The following is a 21,155-nucleotide window of genomic DNA, read 5'->3' on the forward strand; positions in this document are numbered from 1 at the left end:
TAAGCATTCCTTGAAAAAATTTGTAATTTCTGTGAAATTTTCTTTTGTACTATACTTGTTTGCTGTACTTAACTCAGACCTTCTGTTCGATCTTATTACAATGTGTATAATAACTGCTGCTATCGATGTTTTTTACTAGAGCTAACTTCGGTAGGGACCCTTTAAACAAATTTTTTGGGTCCCAAAAGTTTGTTTTTGTAACCAATATATGTGTTATGTTTAAATAAACTTTCAACTTTCAAACTTTCAACTTTCAAAGGAAGCTTGTCCTCCCCCATCGCGTTTGCACCGAACAGCACTGTAACGCGTTCTTGCTTTGTTTGCATCCTGATGAGGTTCCGCCCGGTGTAGGGTACGTGCGGTTCGGCAATATTTTGGAAAAAAATGCCGCCTCGTCCAAGTTATAAATGTCTCTCTCTATCTTCATACTGCTGACGTAGGGCGCTCAGCCGATGCTTGCACCATCCGTCCACGATGTCGCGGTCCACGGCTGCACTCTCACCACGATCGATTTTGAAGACACGCCGTGCCGTCTCTCGAAACGTTCAAGCCAACCTCTGCTGCACTTAAAATCTTGCTTGCCCCATTTGGGCGGCTAGGGCTTCAGCGTTTGCGGTCAATGCAGGCCCATTTACAGGAAGGTTTGCACTTCTAGCGTTTTCAGCCACTCGAGAAGCGCTCTTTTCCACTTCAGGATACATAGAATCACGGTTTGCGCTTTCGTTTGGCTGAGAAACTCTTCTCGAAGCCGTCCCAGTACGGCATTCTTATTCTTCAGAACAGTTGATAATGTGACGGCGGTATTCCGAATTGTCTTGCGATTTCAGACTTCTGCCGGCCTTCTTTTTCCACCTCACGTATCAGCTGAACTTTCTGCTCCAATGTCAGACACTTCCGTGCGGGCACCGGCGGTGGTGTCATTTTCACTTGAACGGTCACTAAAAGCCACACCACGAGGCATACACACAACGCCACGGGTTCACACAGACCTCGCACAACACACGTGCACGTGTGTCTTCCAAACACGGATGAAAAAAACCCAGGGAGCATGCCAAGGCATTTGGCTCCGTACTGGTCACGTGAAACCACCGGCGTAGCAGGGAGCAGGCCGGCATGTTTAACAAGGGATGATGAAGTGTTCGTAAGAAAGGCACCTCCGTAACCGGAGTAGGGCGTGGAGGAGGAGGGTAAAATATACGCCGCGGAAACTGTCACGCGGCGGAGAATCGGCGCCGCGGGTGGACTCTTACGCCGTCTGCACTGTCACGCTTTAGCCTGGCGACGCTAGCCGCGAACATCGCTACGCTCAGCGCAGAAAGGCCGCTCAGTGCGGGACGTGGATGAAAAAAGCGTGCAGGCACCTCGGCGGCGTGAGCGGTCCCGCTCAGCCTCTCTTAGCGCCGCTGTGAATACGCATCCGCAATTTGTTACTTCGCTCTAAGCGGAGCAAGCTATCGACATGCTTCGAGTAATACGGTCTAAAATACACGCATTTGGGTCGGTAATACGTGACACTTCGATAAAAGCGATAATTCGAATAAAGCGACTTTGCTGTAACGAGGGTTTACTGTAAATGCCTGAAGAAGTTAGCTTTACCTCATGTAAGGGGTCTTTCCTACATGGACTTAGAGCAAGCGCTGTGATTAGGAGGGCTCTGCGCAAAGTGAGTAGAAACTACTGCTTCCCATCATGCACTTTCTGCTACGATTCCTTGTCGTTGCGCTTGTTGGCCAGTCATGCACAGTCACCGCGGTCGCTGTTTGCTTCTCTGCCCCCTTTGTTTACGAGATGGCTACCATGATAATAAGAAATTGCTGCAGTTTTGACCCACTGTTTTTCAGTGTGCACACAAATCCAACCGCTTGAGAGTCTTTCATTTCTCTCCCATAGCTAATGATTTTCCAAGCTTCACTTCTTTCCAGAGGGCCTGCCACAGTGGTAGTGCATGTCCATACACACTTCCAAGACTGGCAACAAGCCATTCATGTTATAAGCTAGCAAACAGCATACTGAACCTGAAAATTATCCAATGATAACAGGTACGATAAGGAAATCCTGCTACTTGTCACAGTTACTGCTGACTGACTCTGCCCTTTGTTTGCACAGAGTACAGGCACCACATCTTCTCACTGCTGCAGACTTTATGGATTGGGCTGTTTTCTTAAATGAACTGAGCAAAAAACAACATATCCCAGCTAACCTTGCACTCCTGTTTGTTGTTTAGACATTTCCAGCCATGTGTCAGTTTGTGAGAAACGCGAATACCTAACCTTTCTAATATAAACAACACTAAGTGCACTAGAAAGTGCACAAGTGAGCACCTCACTTATTGTTGTCTGTGCAGTTTCAATAATGTTTTTGAACAAATAGCATGCATCTATTGCATTCAATGACAACTTCAATGATGTCGTTTTAACATAAAATTAATCCAAAAGAGAGCCAGCAGGAGAAGAAAAAGCTCGAAATGACCCCACAGTGATGGAAAGCAGTGTCCCTTCACCTGTGGTATCAAGTAGGGCAGCACAACTCTGCTCTTGATGGCCATCACTTGCCGCAGGCCGTCCAACGTGTTCTCGGCCAGTTCGGAGTCACCGTGGCCCTGGAATGCATTGTTGTTGCATTAACATAAGTGCAAGTGCCTGCAAGAAAACATCTGGAAGATTGAAACAATGTTAAAGCTGAGGATTGCTGGCGCCAGGCACATTTTTCAGCTCTTTTACACACTCCGAATGTGATGGACAAAGAACGCGAGTTAACAAGCGTTGCAAATTCAGGCTTGCAGTACGTAATCCTGGACAAACCTGCACTGTGCAAAGAGCATAAGACACAGAAGACATGGTGCCACGTCTGACTGCTTGTGCTCCCTTTATTTATGTCCTCAATGTGTTCTCGCTACCCTGGCACTGAAATACACTCATACCTTAATGAACGAAAGAAGGTGACTTTTTAAGGGGAGATGCTACTCGAAAAGGTTTTTTTTTTAATTTCTTGACCTAGATCTTTGAAATTTTAGATATCAGTAGAGCTTGCATTGCTGATTCAAAACTGTAATTATTTTTCTGATAGCTATAGTAGTTCCAGAGTTACTACAACTTTGATAAGAAAATATAGGGTTTTTTTGTGCACACTTTAAGGTTATTAAAAATTTTCGCACAGAATCCCAATATGGCTCATTTTGCTGCAAATGAGCAGTACAATACTGAAAAGTACCTCAACTGAGAGATTTACTTGCTACCTTTTTTAAAAAAATCAAGAGTGCCAAACGTATACTTTACAGCTCCCCTCATCAGATATCAAGTAATGAAACAAAAAATCTGTTACTATATTGCAACTTTATATAGATATCTGTATTCTAGAGTGGCTGATAAAGCTCTGTGCAAAATTCATTACGATAGGACTATTTTAAGTGCATGAAGTTTGTGCACAACATGCGAAAATTGCCTCAAAATGGAAATTGAGAAAAACGCATTTGAAGTTATAAATGCATGTATTCTTCAATGTACAGTGCGACTTGCATGAAACTTTTTGAGAGCATAGAACAATTCACCCTTTTTAAACAGCCAGAGCACTTAAAACGTCCAGCTCCATATGTTCTTCCTTCTCGCCGCTTGAGAATGTCCGATGCCTATCGCACGCGCGGCCACCACTACTTTCACATTCACGGCGAAGCTGTCACGCGAGCTGCCGCTTCGATAGCTCCGGTCTTCACTGGCACCGATGGATGTCCTTCTGGCACCAACACGCCGTGAACTATGCGCGGCGGAAAGCACTGACGCTGGGCATTCACTGTTATCGCAGTACAGCTCGAGAAACGCAGAGAGGCCCTTGCGTTTGCTTGCGGCGTCGCGGACTACGAGTCCAGTAGTGCGGCACGTTGGACCAACGGCACCGCTTACCATCGCTGTCAGAGCACCGATGTCGCAGATTACACCGCTCACAGACACACCACCACTCATCGTCCTCTCATTTTCGAACTGTCCTATCTTTCTTTCGGATGCGCTGACGAACTTGATGCGGCGTCGATCTCGTCGAAGTTCCCGCAAGCCCCCGTATCCACGCTGTCTTGATTAGGCCTAGCGGCCGGTGACTCGCATCTTCTACGGTTGCTTGCGCTAGGGCATACGACGACGTCCTCGGTACTGGTTCTTGCTTCCGAATTTCCGAGCTCGAAAGTCGCGTTTCTTCGAGTGATCCATTGCGGACTACGAAAAACACACAAAGCACGGCAAGCGCTGATCGTCACAAGCGCGCCGCCAGCGGGGCCGATCAGATGTAGCCACTGGCGCCTCGGTAGTACAGTGTACTAGAAGGGGCAGTGGAACGAACGGAGCGGCCGCGCCGCATCTCGGGTGATGCTCCGGCGGGCGACCGTAGCGGCGGCGCTGTAGTCACTTTGTACTGAAGCTGTGGAGAGTGTCTGCATTTGGCGCGCGCTCGTCGCAGCCTACGAACGCGTGTAATTGCGCGTTTTGAGCGCGTTTAATGCATTACTGAGCTTCAATCGGTGTCTCAACGCCTGCTACGCGCCATGGTTGCATGAGTGAATATGCACGCAGGCCAAAATTGCGCCCAGATATTCCTGTTCTTGGAGCCTGCCGATCCCAAAGAAGGTGACAATCGGATTTTGCGCACATCTAGCTGCCACTGATTGCTGTGCGGTTTGCAAGCAGCACTTCGAGCCGCGATACACTATAAGTGACTACGAACACTGACTACGAAGAAATAACGAACCATCGACGAAAGCCTACAATTCTTCTGCCGGCAGTCTCTACGATATATCCAGAGCATTGATCTCTGTATGAGCTTCAATGCGCTCGACTGTTTCATGAGTAGTAACCTGAGTACAAATGACTCTATCGCAACATTATATTAGTGACGGCTGAGTTCTGCCAGTTTTGCGCTGTTATTTAATTCTGGCAGGCTATCTTGTTTCAACAGCGTACTTCCGCGGTTACGATGCATCGGTTATGCGACCTCTGAGGGCTTAAAATACCAATAAGGCGAGCCAGGAAGCCGAGCCGAAGGCGCGTGTTCACCTCCGAGGCACAAACTTCATGCATCAGGGCTATCTCAAGCATATTAAAATGCACAGAGTAAATGTAACCCGTCGGTTATTCTGCCTAAATTCATTACAGCCAGTTCGCATTTTCAATGGACAGTTATATTGCACTTTTCCTGATCTTCTATTGATGCCATTAAAAAAACTTCTTTTTGACAACGTTTTGTATTGTAATTGCATTGCTTTATCTGCAAAGTGTCAAAATTGAAGCCAGGCCAGGGGCGGTGGTGCTCTATGCTTTGCGAGATTATGTTTATATATATATTATATATATATATATATATAATATATATATATATATATATATATATATATATATATATATATTACACGCACATATACGGACAGTAAAGTATCCCCTCCCCACCCGGCGCCTAGCAATTAATAACAATATCCGTGCAACGCACCGGAGGACGACTGTTGTTTGTACCGTACCGGGGTCGAGTTAACTTTGCGTTCCAATACTTTTGAGCCCTCGTAATGTCGACGTCACATTTACAGCACATTTGTAAAGATACGCACCGTACACGCAGCTTCGCCAACGCGCGGTAAATGTTCGGTGTGCTTTCGGCACAATATCAGCACACAGCTTTCTGAGCACAGTTAAATTCCATTAGAACAGCTCAGTTACTCTGAATAAACTAGACGCCGAATCAATACCAGAAGAAAGCATTAAGACAGAAGAAATCAGAATAAGACACGCCCTTTTTGTTTCCTCTGTCTCTTTCTTCTGGCGGTCGTTCGGCGTCTAGTTAATTGAGAGTAATTGTTCTAAACTATCCCAGTAATGAGTTCGGCTCAATTACACTGAGATCGTGAATATCATGGCGGTGTCAGCCTGGTTTATTTTTATATTTTGTGTACTTTTCAGCAGTGACTTCGGCTACAAGAACTGATTTGCAGTATCACTCAAAGGCATATAGAAGCAAGCATCCATTAAAAGCTTTGAAGTTTCGTCCATAAAGGCGTACGACGACAATTCCTACGCTTAATAATGATAGACACGCAACGAAAGCCACATCAGTGCCGATTAGCCGGGTGCCGCTGACGCGTCCAGCAGTTCTAGCGGCACGTTCTAGCGCGCGGCGCCGCGCGCCTTCAGTACCGAGCGACTGCAGCGCCGCCGCTACGGTCGACGCGGAAGGCATCAGGCGGCGAGGCGCGTTCACGCCACTCGACAGTTCTAGTACACTCTATCGGTAGCGTACCACGTGACCACGGAGCGGCTGCAACTTGGCTGAAAACCGACTTCGAAACCGCTGTTTTTTTTATTTTCCTGCCAAAATACGAAACTAGGGGGACGCTTGTACACTAGGAGAAGGCTTGATCTACGTCACCGAACAAACCGCAATGGCGGCCGACGTCGAGTTCCCGAGAGGCGGGTTTTCAAAAATAGCCGTTGTATGCGCGAGTTTGTGATTTAGAGAGCTGCCTTGGTTGAAGCAGATCGATTTTTCACCGATTTCTCGTTCGAATTTAGCCTTGATATTTGGGGAAATGAGAGTTGAATGACCAAAAATAATTTTAGAAGGAATATCTCAAAAGTGAAAATTTCCGAAAAAATCGCTATTTTTCGACCCGCATCTCCCCTTAAGGGCTCGTTTTTCTTTGTTTGACACAACATTAATGAGAACTAACAGAGAATAATGCAAGGAAAGCATAGGGGATACAATTTGTAATAACTGGGATAATTGTAATAATTGGGACTCATACCTTAATGTTATGAACATGAATATAACCAGTTATCGCTTATAACAAAATAAATGAAGAATAGTCTTGTCATATGCACAGTCGCCGACCGATAATTCGGACATGCTCGGTAATTCGGACAGTCGCGCGGCATCGCCGATGATCCCATAGAAGTAATATGTAAAGACGACCGATATTTCGGACAGCCGCGAGATCTACGTTCAATAATCCGGACCCTGTCCGAGACTGTCGCGCACGCCGAATCGCCAGCCATTATCTCCTCCGGCGCCCGTACCATACAAAGTATGGCCTCAGAGATCAAAACGAAAGCTAATTGGAGATCTATGAGGCTCTATTTCGATCGCTACTTTATGCCTCAGATTTGGGATTGGAAATGCTGATCTTGGAGGCACTGGTCAACTGTGGGAAATCGTATCGACATCGCGAACATCCTACATTCCGGTTCCTGTATCCCCGCGCTGCGCTGCTATCGCCGCCATTTTGTCGAATGCGTCTGCGGTAAAGCGTTCTGCGCGCGCGTTCATTTTTATCTTGAAACTTGCTTTATTTTACGCTCTGCTGTCTCAAAAGATCTGAGTTAAATGGTGCCCTCACTGCCAGCGCCGAAGGCCGCGCCGACGACAACGAAAGGCGGCAGTGCAGAGACATTCAACTGCCGATTTTTTGGACGCCCGATTTTCCGGACATGCTCGAAAATTCGGACGCTTTCGCGGCACCGTCGCCAGCCTTATAGACGTCAGTGGTCAAGAACGTCAGAAATTTCGGACGCTAAAACTCTTCGGAGTCCGATTTTTCGGACTTTCTGCCCAAATTGCAGGTTCGAAAGGCAATAACTGAAGCCCGCATCTCTGCCGCGTCTATCATCTCGTAGGTTCGAACCAGCGCTTTCGCGAGTCGGCCTGTTTGCGACAGTAGCAGAGTCCGAAAGTCAGCTTTGTCGCGATGCCGAAGTGTTATGGGGGTGAAGCGGACCGGAAATTCAAAGGGGCCGCTATCACGGCGCCGTGCGGCGATGTCTTTACGGATAAGCAGTGGAAATGCATGGAGGTGTGATGGCGGCAGGTGGCAAACGGCCAGTATGGCTCAATCGCTGACGAGCCTTACCATAAGCATCTTCAGTCAACTGCTCGATAGCGCATGTGGCCTGGGGCAGTTGCATGCGTAGTGCACGCATTTAATAGGCGAGAACCCAAACGCGCCGCGCCGCCATTCATGCTGCCTCTTTGTGGGACCGCTAAGTGCGCCGCGCAGACGCGTTGCCTTCACGAACGAAACCAGCTCGTCATCGTACAGCGATCACATCACACTGGCGGAGATACAGGCGGACTTGGTTGCACGTAAGCGGAAGTGCGGGCAGCAACGCATTGACAACTTTTTTCGGCCACCGGGACCTTGAAGTGTCAATAAAAGTATTTTTTTTCTGGCGCATTCGTTTTTTCGGACATTCGATAATTCGGACTTATTTACGTTCCCCGTGGAGTCCGAATTATCGATCGTCGACTGTACCCGTACAGTGTTATGAATATGCTTTTATAACGAATTTTCGGATACAGCAAAGTTATTTTCGTGTGAGACGTGACTACGTTATGGTGAGGTTTGAGTGTATATGTAATGACACCTGGTTATGTATGCCAAAGAAAAGGCAAGAACAAATACAGTCATAAGTCCCAGTTGAAGACGGCCATCCTGGTTATCGACCGTGCCACTGTCACTGGAAAGCTGCAGTATTGGGTTTCTAACAAAAATTATGTACAGCAGAACCTAGACAACTGGAACTTGGTCATTTCTAAATCCCACTTAATTTGAAGAATTTCTGCGGTCTCATATTTTCTAATGCAAATCTGACTGAGTAATTAGAAGTGGTGGCTTAACCAGCTCAGTTAATTTGATGATTTTGGTTTCTATGTACTCGGAATGTTAGCAAGTTTTCGCCACAGCATTGCACCACCTGTGTGTTACACAGAAGCCCAACAGGGTGGAAAAACTTACCGCTGACACGTATAGGACTCCCAAGCGTGCAAATGTGGTGTTTATAACAGAATGCTGGGCTTCCTGAATGTAAATAGTGTGCTGTACTAGGTAACTGCATACTTTCATATTATATCTACTAATGAGCTGGAAAGAAATTGAACATATTTTTACACCAATTCTGTTTTATAAGCGCACACTCAAGGACTTAAATTGCTTGAAAAATATGCACGAACACAAATGGTGCTTATTCAATTTGGAGATTCAATTGAAAGGACAGTAGTCCATTTGCCGTTAGAAATTTTTGGACCACTCGCCACCCCTAGTAATTTGAGCAATAAAAGTCTGCCGTTTGAAATTTTTGGACCACTGGCCACCCCTAGTAATTTGAGTAATAAAAGTCTAAGCTACGAATCACTGGTTGAGAAGGGGGTAACCAGGGATCATCTCACCAGCTGCATAAGCAATGGGGACAGAATGTCATCCAGAGCCCTGGAGCCGACAGTCGAGTGCAGGTTGTCAAAGGTCTTCGCTGCGGCTACGCGCACCTCCTTCAGGGGATCACACAAGGCTCTCCTGCAAGTACGCAATGAAGAAGTGCAATTATCTCATGTCAACGTTCCACGAAATTGTAGTGTTGCATAAGGAGATTACACCCAGGATCGGTTCGACAAGTTTCAAAAGCTGGGAACAGTTGCTTTTAGGTAACAACTGGACAGAGATGCTGTCAGAATTCTGCGTGCTTGTTGGATAAACCTCGTCTGCATGCAACTCTGTTATAACAAGGTTGATTTGTGAGGTGAAAACAGCTCTATTATATTCAACACTTGCTATAGGCATATATCTGGTGCGTGCTGATATTGACCAGAAACATTCTACAATTACAGTAAAATCTCAATGTAACGAAATTCAATATTACAAGGTATGTATTTTTCTTTTATAACATTACGTCCATGGAACATCACGTACAGTCAAACCGCGTTATTTGAAACTTGCATAATTCAAACCGGTACATTGGTCAAAGCAAAGTGATATAGGGAAACAAAACGTGACATAGGCACTTGAATGAGGAAAAACTCCCTTCAATTCAAACCTGAAACACACCACAGTTAATTCAAACAAGACCGCTTGTCCGCACAGAATACTCTTTGTACAATCCACAAGTCAAACGGCAAAATTCAATGCGTCACTAGCCGCCGCAACTTCGCAAACCCGCAACCATGTGCTCGTTCCGCATACACAGGAAGACAATATGTCTGAAGCAGCTGGCGAAGCTCATGCGACCATGCTTCATGTGCCGCTATGTGACGTCTCCCGTGCTTGCAGCACTGTTCCTTCTGCCATGGGTGCGAATACGGCCCCTCTCCTAAACATGGTCACTGCTGCACGCATTGGCAGATATTGTCACGCGATTGTGACTGTGAAGAAGTCTATAATCTGATCGCCGGCGGAACACATCATCTTTTATACATGAGTGAATGAATATTCCAGCATTACAGCTGATGTTCGCGTTAGCTCCAGAATAATCTCAACCATTCGCTTCGTGCGTGCAATCCACCGAGAAATTTCCCAAACATTGCAACGCAGCCTGCGATGAGCGGTTATAACAATTCTTTTTGTGGGTGAAGCCCGATCACATAAAAATAAAGAAATAAGCGCAGGTGGTAATATCGTTGACGGAAAAACCACAGAGGTAAGAGTGGCGTCATCCACAGCACCGTAATCTTCATATGCGACTCCACTACAGTCAACTGCCGATTTTTCGGACTTCCTGGGAACCGCGAAATCGTCCGAAAAATCGGGCAGTCCGAAAAATCGAATTCATGCTTTTTTATTTAGCTGAAGCGGTCAAATCGCCCCAGCCACGTCCAAAATGGCTTTAATGCCTCCCAGTACAATTATCAGGCATTTTGGTGCGCGCCCAGGCTCTCGCAAATACATTCGGTACCTGCCGCGAACCCGCACGTACATGCCAACCGCCACTTTTCAACTCGTGATGACCGCCGCTGATAACAGCAAAGCGCGGAATAGATTACGGCTATCTCGCATGAAGCGTTTGTAAACGATGACGCGGAACACAGACTGTGGCGGAAGAGCGGACGACTGGACCGGCTTTCCCCGATGCGTGTGCGCATGTAAACATGCGCACACATGGCCGAACCGCCGCCGATACGCAGCATTCTTCTAGCAGCGATCAGCTTGACAGGGCAGCATTCGCTGCCCTGTCAAGCTGATCGTTTCTAGTGTGTGCAGCACATCGCCAACTAAGCTGACGCCGTCACTTTACTGTTGCTGTATCGTACGCACGCATTTATCATGAAAGGGTTCGTGATGCGCACTTAGTTCCTGATTGCACACGGGCGCGGCAATGGCGAGCTGGTTTCGTCCGCGAAGGCAACGCGTCTACGCGGCGCACTTAGCGGTCTCGCAGAAAGAGGCAGGAAGAATGGCGGCGCGGCGCATTTGGGTTCTCGCCTATTAAATGCGTGCAGTACGCATGCAGCTGCGCTAGGCCACGTGCACTACCGAACTGTAGATGCTTATCGTAAGGGTTATCAGCGATTAAGCCGTGCTGGCGCGTTTGCCAGCTGCTGCCATCACGCCTCCGTGCATTACCGTGCTTATTCGTAACATCGCCGCACGGCGCCGCGATAGCGGCCCCTTTGAATTTCTGGTCTACTTCACCCCATAACGCGTCGGCATTGCGGCGAAGCTGACTTTCGGACTCTGCTACTGTCTCAAACAGATCGACTCGCGAAAGCGCCGGTTCCAACCTACGAGATGATAGACGGGGCAGAGGTGGGGGCTTCAAATAATGCCTTTCGGACCTGCAATTTGGGCAGAAAGTCCGTAAAATCGGACGCGCAATAGCTTCAGCATCCGAAATTTTGGACGTTCTAATACATTGAAGTCTATGGGGCTGTTGACGGTGCCGCGAGAGCGTCCGAATTTTCGAGCATGTCCGAAAAATCGGCAGTTGACTGTATTTCGTTCGTAGCATGGTTGAGACAATAGGGTGGCGCAAGAGAGTGAGTGCAGTCACATGGTTTTATTTCACATTTTGAGAGCTTTCTTTAACCGGCAGAAAAAATCACCACGTAGTATGTAGTACATTGCCAAAAAATTGGATTGGTTGTTTTGGAATGCCCTCTACAATGTAATGAACCGCACTTGGCCCTAAAGTTGTACACCGTATTTAGTCGCATAAAGATCGCACTTTTTTTCTCGAAATACTGACCGAGATTTGGGGGTGCGATTATTACATGGGGTAAAAATTTTGTGAGAAAAATCAAGCGCTAGGTTGGGATTCTTACGATGGTTACACTATGCATAATCAAACAATCGGGCTAAATAAGGACCACCTTTACAGGAAAGGCTTATGTTCACTTCGCTTTGCTTCAAGGACAGCATGGCGTACACGAGGGCGACCACGAAAACCGCTTTAAAAAAAAGGGGGGGGGGTGATAAACTGCCCTTTTCGTCATCTTCATGCCTTTTACCTGCATCATATAAAGAGATTTCAGCTGAAGCCGCAATATGTCTGAAAAGGTAATTTAATCTGCATGGAAAATTTGAAGGGAGCTCATAATTATGCAAAAATAAAAAAGCAGTTCACTGTGTCATGTCTTTACAACACTGAAGTGCTGCATGCATACTCAATAATCTTTAACGGCAGGTGTGCGACTTGTATACTTCATTCACGCCAACCCAGTGCCATGTAAGCTGCTACGGTGTCATTGTGCAGTGGGTTTTGCAAAACGATGAACATGTGGCATCTTAACGGCGATAACTGCCATTGCCGCGACGGTAAGTTTGGCAAGTTCGGGGTGCGATCATTACACAGGTAGAAAACAAAATTTTGGGGACCGAATTCAGGGGTGCAATCATAACACGAGTAAACTCGGGGTAATTGATAGTTCACTGACACTTAAGCTCAATATAAAAAAAATACACTAATAAGTATCAGGTAACGGCAGGCCTATGTCGTGGTTTCATTTATTTGTAGTTAACCACATTTTTTAAATCCTTGGTTTTCGTTACGTGAAACACCCTGTATACTTTATTTAATGTAGTTTTATGAAAATTAGACAGGGTTGAGACGGCTGAAATTGATTTGGGAGCAGTTTTGGGAGCAGCAAAATTTCAATTTAGGAGCAGAGAACCTTGTTTGGGAGCAGTTAGCGACATTTATTATGTCATTTTTGGAGCTTGAAAAAACAAATTTGTAGCAACTTGAAGGAACAAGCACATATTTTAATCGGCTTAAAATACACATAACATTCAAACAGTCTTTGGAGAAGGCTTTTTTTAACAGATTATCGCCAGGAAGAACGACACTACCTTCTTACAAACCATGCAATTTATATAACCCGGGTAACAACATATGAAATAGATAAAAAAATTTTTTCCAACTAAGTTCACTTTACATTTGAAAATAAAAGAAAAAACATCACACTTCTCAAATAATAATAAAAAAAACTGATTGCACAAGAACTGTAGTCACATAGCAGTAGGTCTTTGCTTTAGATAAGCAGTACCATTTAGCCGATTACTGCTTTGACATTTTGTTGGTCTGCTTATTTAGCTTTTCAAGCTTCCCCAGAGCTTCCTGTAGGTCAGTGTTCCCCTTCGTGGGATTGGGATTGGGGCGCTGCGATGAACCTTCGCCCTCCCTGAAGGGGAACGAACCCTGCGTACGCCTATAAGCACCCCATCACAGTAAAGCGCCTTCAGCTATCTGCAGGGCCGCGCGGGTGGCGTAGCGTCAAGTGTACCGCACGGTTTTAATAGGTGATAACAAAAGCGCGCTGCACCACCGTTCGCTGCCACCTCTTGCGGGACCGCCTTCAAGAATGGGTCGCAAGCGCCGAGAACCCTTACTGCTCGGACACTAAGTCATCAAAAGCGCGCGCGTACGGCGCTGCAAGCGTAGCACCCTTGTAAGCGTAATAGTTTCGAAACGCTCCTTGATGTTGCCACCATGTGCTATAGGACGGTCGTACGAGAGAGCCCAAATCAGCGCTACGACAAACGAACAAACAAAAAAAGGCTTTGTCATATGCACTTCAGGCACTATTTACAGCGGCACTGCATTTATTTCCTCCTTGGCGGCGGCGGCGCAAGCCAGGAGATGCAGATTGGAACTCGGTGGTTAGTGCCTACTACCGTTTAATGCCTAGTTATGCCGCATTCACGGCAGGTATGTTTTAACGAGGTTAACGCATGCAGCCGCAAATATTCGCTCTATCCACACGAAAAATACTCACCTCTGCTCATTGCGGGAGAACACACGCAGCAGCGTCGACATCAAAACCGTAGCTAGCACAGGAACAAGCTATGCACAATAAAGAAACTGAGAGTGAACAACCCCGCTACGCGCTACATATGCCACTTGATAGTTTTCGCTACGCGGCAGTTTACAGTAGCGCCAGAACACTCAGCCTACTGAGAAGCAGCAAGCTAGTGGAGCGACAGCGCATTTTGGGGGAAGGGGGGGGGTCACATATATTTACAACTGCTCAGAGGCGATTATCAAAGCACTATGGAAGCCTTCATTACAAAGGCACGTAGAAGGACACGCTTGGGCGCGTTGTGTCTGCGAGCGTATCCCTGGCGCTGCTTCTAAAGTTACGTTTTCCCACGCTGAAACTGACGCGGGCTTGAAAATTCTTGCTTGTGAGGCCGTTTCGGCGCAGTATCGCACAATTTTTGCAATTTTATGCTTTTGGAGCAGCTTGGCGCAGGAAAATGGAATCGTATCAAAAATGCACAATATGCGCAGCTGTCTCACCCCTGATTAGATGTTGATATTACAGACAAGGTAGTTTACAATACACACTGCCCACCTATGTGGATTTCCAAAACAATAAGACTTTTTCACGATCTTTAGTTTTCAAAGGCTGCATCCACTGTTACAACAAAAACAGCAGCACAAAGTTACTTCACCAAATTGCAAAAAAAAAAAAAAAAAAAGTGGCTTATATACAGAGCCAAGACTGGGAATGAAAAAGTTTGTTACAGTGTGTGCTTTGTTAACCATCTTCGTAGAAGCGCAAAACCACTCACACGGACAGCTAGAAAGAAAGACACTACACAAGCGCTTGTGTAGTGTCTTTCTTCTAGCTGTCCGTGTGAGTGGTTTTGCGCTTCTTACGAAGATGGATCTATACCAACTAGCCCTTACACTACTTTGTTAACCCTTTGAGGGTTGAATGTTTTCGCAAAATCCAGTCCAAAAATGTGTAATTTTTTTATTGCTGAAATAAATTCTTCAGACGATTCTATTTAAGAAAAAAGATGTATAAAAATTCTTTTCGTGACCGTAAAGTGACAAAAAAAATCATTTGTTGTTACATACACATGGTTCATCCGTAGTAAAATCAAGCAAAATCCTAAAAAAAAACTTAAGTTTTTTTATAAATAAAAATTCTGCATTGTATTAAACATAGCTCACAGAGATACAAAAATAAGCGCACCAAAGTACTTTTCCGGTTAAAGGGCCAGCAAACAGGCTCAGACTTTTTTTACACCCTCCAAACAAGCTCGCCAATCCGTACAGTAGACCGCGGCGATCACATTTTCCGAACATTACAGCGCCGCGCGCCGCGCAGACCCTCCATTTCGAAAAACAATTCCCGCGCCTCTTTCCTTCGCCTGACCAATCCCCCTCGTTTGCGCAGTGATTCAAACTTGCCCACGGGCAACTTGACATACCACTGAGCTCGTCGATTGGCCTAAACCAACAACAAACAAGTTAACGTCAGTTCCTGTTTCCACAAACTGCTACGTAACTGCGCCTCGTTTCTTGGCCCTGCGGTGATGCCGCTTAACCCACGCGGTGATGCGGTGATGCCGCTTAACCCACGGGTTGTCGCGCGTATATTCCCCGCACTGCTAGTACTGCATAGCACCTGCGCACACTTGGCCTTCGACATCAGCAACACGTGGAGGGAGCGTTGTCGGCTGCAAATCTAGCGGAGAAAGAGGGAATCTCCGGGAGCACGGACGAGTGCAAGCAGGGGTCTCCGCGCTTTTCTCTGGCGCCCCTTCGTTGTCTTGGAAAGCAGGCATGCATTCCTGCTGCATTGTCAACTGTCACAAGGGTTTGAAAATACCGAAGAGCCGAAAACTGCCCGTCAAGTTACGGAGCACGTGCGACAATGTAAACAATAAACAATCAGGAGCTGCAGCAAGCGGAAGTGCATTGCGACTGATCCAGCTCGCGGTGACGTCCATTTCTGACATCTTGTCATGTTGCCAAAGTGGGCGGAAGTCACGACGACGGGCTACGTCTTCCCCTCCCTACAGAGGAGATGAATGGCGAGAACGCGTGAAAATTTGAAACCAGCTGAAATGGATGTTCTAACCCCTGTGAATTCTTTGTTATAGCACGTACTCGCAAATTCTTGCAGCAGCATGTTCACATAGCAAAAGTGTGCATATTTCTCTTCATTACAATTTTTGGACCTCGGGGTTGTTTACTGGCCCTTTAAAAGTGTTCGTGCTCTAACACTAAAAACTTTTCAGCGTGTGGATGAGTCTTTGAAGCATGGCTCGCCGTGCATGCTTTTCAGATGTTGCTCCTTGATCATCATTGGAGTCTGAACTCATCAAAAAATCCTCGTCTGACAAACTGAAATCCAGTGAATCGCGTTTTAAAAATAACGCTATGCCGTACATGTACGACGAAAACCCTTTGGTACCAGGAAGCTTCTGCCGTACATGTAACAGCGAAACCCCTCAAGGGGTTAATTCAAGGTTTGACCGTATATCGAAAATGTAGTAACATTTTTGATATGTGTGTAGCATAGCACCCTACTTTTACATGGAAGAGGATGTTACAAATGTCCAACGCAGACAACTTACAAGGGAGAGTTTAATAAATCAAGGGGCTCAACTGCATAAGAAGCATGTTTAGCCATGATTTTAATATAATACGTTCCGGCAGTGGATGGGATAAAACTGTCACCTTGAGCTTAGCAGCACAGCCCACAGCCAATCGCGTTGTGCCACCAGACTGTTGTCTGTAATCTTATGAAGTCTGACTAATAGGTTTCAGTTATTGCTTGTTCAGCCTCCTTTTCCAATTATCTATTCAATCTGCACTGTCCATCACGCAAACCTAGCCAAATGTAAGCCATCCCGTGGCAGTACCTGACGGTGGGCACGAGGCTGTCGAGGAAGGTAAGCACCATGTCACGCGATGTCGAGGCCAGGATTTCGCTCAGTCCCACGCACACACCTGGCGCTGGTCGGGCAGGTCTGAGTCCAGGCCTTGCTCCAGGATGGGCAACAATTTCAGGCAGCACCCGCTCACCCAGCTTGCGCACCAGGTCGCCCAAGGTGCGCGCTTGCCACCTGCACACCCAAGTTTCACTACTGCAGGTGCGTGTTTGTTACATTATTGAGGTTTGCAAGAAGAGAAAGTCAGAAGCTTGAAACATAATCCCATCCAGCAGTTAGCACCACATGAAACAAGCCAATACTTTCCAGGATGCCTGGCTGCTTCCACCACAACCATACACAGCGATTAAAACTGAACATTGATTGCAGTGAACTTGGCTATAGTAAAGTCGACCAGCTACATAATGAATACTTCAGGACCCTCATTGATACATGCGCAGATGGCCGGAATAAGACATAGCGCTACGAGAGCCCAAAACAAACTGCCTCTTTATTTTCCCGCGTCCCATCTTTCACCCTCAGGCGTGACGCCGCAACACACAAAGGCAACAGAGCCGCGCAGAGGGCACTGCATGTTAGCATTACATTGTGACACTCCTCCCCTCTTAAGACGAACAACTACGGGGAGTACCTAAGCACTGGTTTCCTCGACCTGTTGCTGCGTCGCAACACTGGTGTGCAAGGCGCAGCCACGGAAGAGTCACTCCCCACATGAATACCACTGTTGCTTGCAGTAATGTCAGTGTTATGGCACAGCCCCTCTCAGGCGAACTTGTAGACGGCTCGACAGCCTCTTGCTCCGGCATGTCCGGAACAGCTGATTCACGGAGAGGAGGCTGTTCCCATTGTGGTATGGCCGCAGCACTAGCATGGTGAAGTGCATCCGTTTCAGATGTACCCGGTGGCCCTGTCTGGGCAAGACGCAAGTGGTCACCGTGTCGGTGCCATATAGACCTATCGTCAAGAATGACGCGGGCCGACGGCGGGGTGATGTCGACAACACTGGCCCGCACCCATGGTGCTCCCTGTCGAAAGTTCGCGCATACACGCTGTCTCCTGGTTGCAATGACGGAGCTGGCCGGGATCCTCTGTCGGCATACAACTTCTGCTTAAGTTGCCTACAAGTACCGACGTCTGCAGGCTTGGCCGCAAGACATCCAACGGTGTCTTGAAGGCTCTCCCTGTGAGGAGTTCGCACGGTGGCCGACCCGTTACTCGTGAGGTGTAGCCTGTAGTGGAATAAGAACCGGGACAGTTGTGTTTGGAAGTTGCCCGACCCAGATTTCTTGAGTTTGTTTTTGACAGTCTGTACTGCTCGCTCTGCGGCACCGTTGGACGCAGGGTGACTACGGCGGTACCAGCATGCGACGTATTCCATTTCGAGTCAAGAAGTCCAGGTACTGTGCACTGGTAAAAGCAGGACCATTGTCCGAAACTATGATGTCAGGGAGGCCGTGCTGGGCGAATGCCATTCTCAAGGCAGGAAATGGTAGCGTCTGCTGATGTGGAAGACACAGGGAAGACTTCTATCCATTTCGAGAAGGCGTCCACTATAACCAAGAAGGTATGCCCTAGAAATGGTCCCCCGAAATCAATGTGAAGCCTAGACCAGGGTCGCTGTGGAAAAGGCCAGGGTGTCTGCTGCACTGGCTGGGCAGCTCTATGTTGAGCCTGGCACGTAGCGCAGCTCTTCACACTGTTTGCGATGTCATTGTCAATGCCTGGCCACCAGACATGGCTCCTGGCGATCATCTTGCTCTTCTCAATACCCGGGTGGCTGGCATGAAGCACACCAAGAACCTGGGCCAGCAATTTTTTCGGAATCACGACTCTTGATCCCCATAGTAGACAGCCTCATGGAGACTGAGTTCCGCACTTCTGGCACTGAAGGGTTTCCACTCTGGTCCCCGCTGGGAGGCTTTCTCCTTTCAACACAGATAGGACAACATGGCTCAATACTGGATCGTCTCTTGTGGCTCGCGCTACAACAGCTGGTGAGAGGAGTTGTGGATATGCCTCCTCCAGCATGAAGATCTCAGCAGGGCGAGGAAATGCAGTGCAATCGTTGGGCAGCGGCAGTCTACTAAGCGCATCGGCATGCCCGAGCTCTTTGCCAGGTTTGTAGACAAGTTTGTAATTGTACGCGGAGAGCTTCAGGGCCCATCTGACCACTCTTGGCGAAGCCTGCACAGGACAGCTTGTTGGCACCCAGAAGTCCAAGAAGTGGCTTGTGGTCAGTGTGTGCTTCAAACGGTATGCCCCACAAGTACTGGTGGAACCGATCCACGCCAAACACCAAGGCCAGTGCTTCCTTGTCAAGTTGACTATAGTTTTGCTCTGCTTTTGATAAACTTCTAGAAGCAAAAGCAATTGGACGTTCTCGGCCATCAGCATCTTTGTGCGCCAAAACTGCGCCTATACCGTAAGGTGATGCATCACAGCTGAGACATACAGGCCTGTCTGGGCGGAAATGTACAAGAACTGGAGCTGAAGTCACCAGATGCTTGCAGGCAGTGAAAGCATCTTGCTGGTCCTTTCCCCACTGCCACTTCTTTCCATCACAAGAAGCAAGTGCAACGGACGGAGAATTGCAAGAAAGGTTGGGCAAGAAACGCCGATAGAAGTTGACGAGTCCCAAGAAGCTTTGAAGTTCCTTGACATCTTGTGGCACAGGAGCGTGCAGAATGGCAGACACCTTGTCCATGTTCGGAGAGAGGCCTTCCTTACTGATAATGTGCCCGAGATACTCAACTTGGGGTATGAAGAAGTGGCACTTCTCGAGTTTCAACTTGAGGCAGATTCTTGAAGTTTGCCTTAGTACCGCACGGAGGTTGCGACAGTGTTCGGCATCATTTGCACCAGTTATGAGAATGTCGTCAAATAGACCACTACATGTGGCAGACCCCTGAGCAAGTTCTCCATCTCGCGTTGAAAAATAGCTGGAGCCGATGAGACCCCTAAAGGTAAGCGGGTGTATTGAAACAACCCCATGTGCGTCGAAATCGTGACGTACTCTCTAGAGGCCTCATCCAGGACGACTTGCTGGTATGCGTCACGCAAGTCCAAACTTTGTAAATTTCTCACCTCCAGCCAGCACAGTCCACAAGTCCTCAATCCTTGGAATAGGGTAGCGTTCCACCGTCAGCGACTGGGTTAATGGTGACATCCAAAGTCCCCACAGATTCTGATGCGCACAATCCCTTTTTGTCACGGGACAATTGGGGCAGACCACCTAGCTGTCTTCACCGGAACAATGATGAATCTCTTATTAATCGCTGAATTTCTTGCGTGACTCCGTCTGTCAAAGCATACGGCAGTGGGCGTGGCTTGAATAACCGTGGTGGAGCATCTGAAGGTACATGTAGTGAAGCCTGTCGCACCCTTGAACGTACCCAAGCCTTCTTCAAACACTTCAGTGTAATCTTGCACTACGTGTTCACCTCAGCAAGTGCATGAATGTTCACTTCAACGTCGGAGACGCCGATGCCCAATTCTTGCATCCAGTTGCGTCCGAGTAGAGTGGGTGATTCGTTTCCTGGCCAGAAAAATCGGTAGGTGAGCCTCCTTGCCATGAAACTTACATGGACATCAGCTTTGCCTTGTACTTCTTTAAATCCCCGGAAATAGCTTCGCAGAAATACTTGAGACGGCTGCCCCGGAACTGAAGGTAGAAGCTGTAGCAAACGCGACTTGGCAATGACTGAGACGCTCGCCCCCGTGTCCACTTCCATGCGGAGCGGCTTGCCGCAAACTTCAAACACTGACGGTCAAAGGTGGAGGCGCCTTGTGTAGTCAACTAACCACATGTCGAAAACTTCGGGGGCGAATCTGTAGCGGAGGCTTCATCCCTGGATTTACGCGATGACGGTTGCTCGCCGACAAGTGAACTTCGGCCCTGCGAACGAACGCGGCCTGGGAGACCTGTCACTCTGTGATTGCTCGTCATTTTTGTTTCGTATTGCAAACTTGCGCCAAGTGGCCGCGTTTGTGGCAGTAACTGCAGACGTCTTCACATTCCGGCAAGCGGACGCCAGGTGTGCATCCCCGCAGCGATAACAGGACACGCCCACCGGCGCTGCCGAGACGCGGAAGGGTGGAAAAGAAGGTGCTAGCGTGAGCTTGCGCTATCTCCCCTGCATCCTTCCTTTGCTGCTTCCATTGCTAGGGCGGTCTGCACTGCGTCTTCGAAAGTCAGGTCCGCTTTTTCCAGCAATCTTGTTTTGGACGTCTGCGT

General features: G+C 47.6%; 1 protein-coding gene across 1 annotated transcript in view; it reads right to left on the reverse strand.

The window, feature by feature from the left end:
* The window catches only part of LOC119390613 (eIF-2-alpha kinase activator GCN1-like), a 298,045-nt gene that overhangs the window by 70,512 nt on the left and 206,378 nt on the right, over nt 1-21,155 (reverse strand). Inside the window, 6 exon segments of the mRNA XM_049415316.1 lie at nt 2,501-2,599; nt 9,190-9,313; nt 16,892-16,982; nt 16,985-17,027; nt 17,029-17,087; nt 20,992-20,996. Of these exon segments, the coding sequence (XP_049271273.1) occupies nt 2,501-2,599; nt 9,190-9,313; nt 16,892-16,982; nt 16,985-17,027; nt 17,029-17,087; nt 20,992-20,996 (421 nt within the window).

This window comes from Rhipicephalus sanguineus, chromosome 4, assembly GCF_013339695.2.
Source record: "Rhipicephalus sanguineus isolate Rsan-2018 chromosome 4, BIME_Rsan_1.4, whole genome shotgun sequence".
NCBI lineage: Eukaryota > Metazoa > Arthropoda > Arachnida > Ixodida > Ixodidae > Rhipicephalus > Rhipicephalus sanguineus.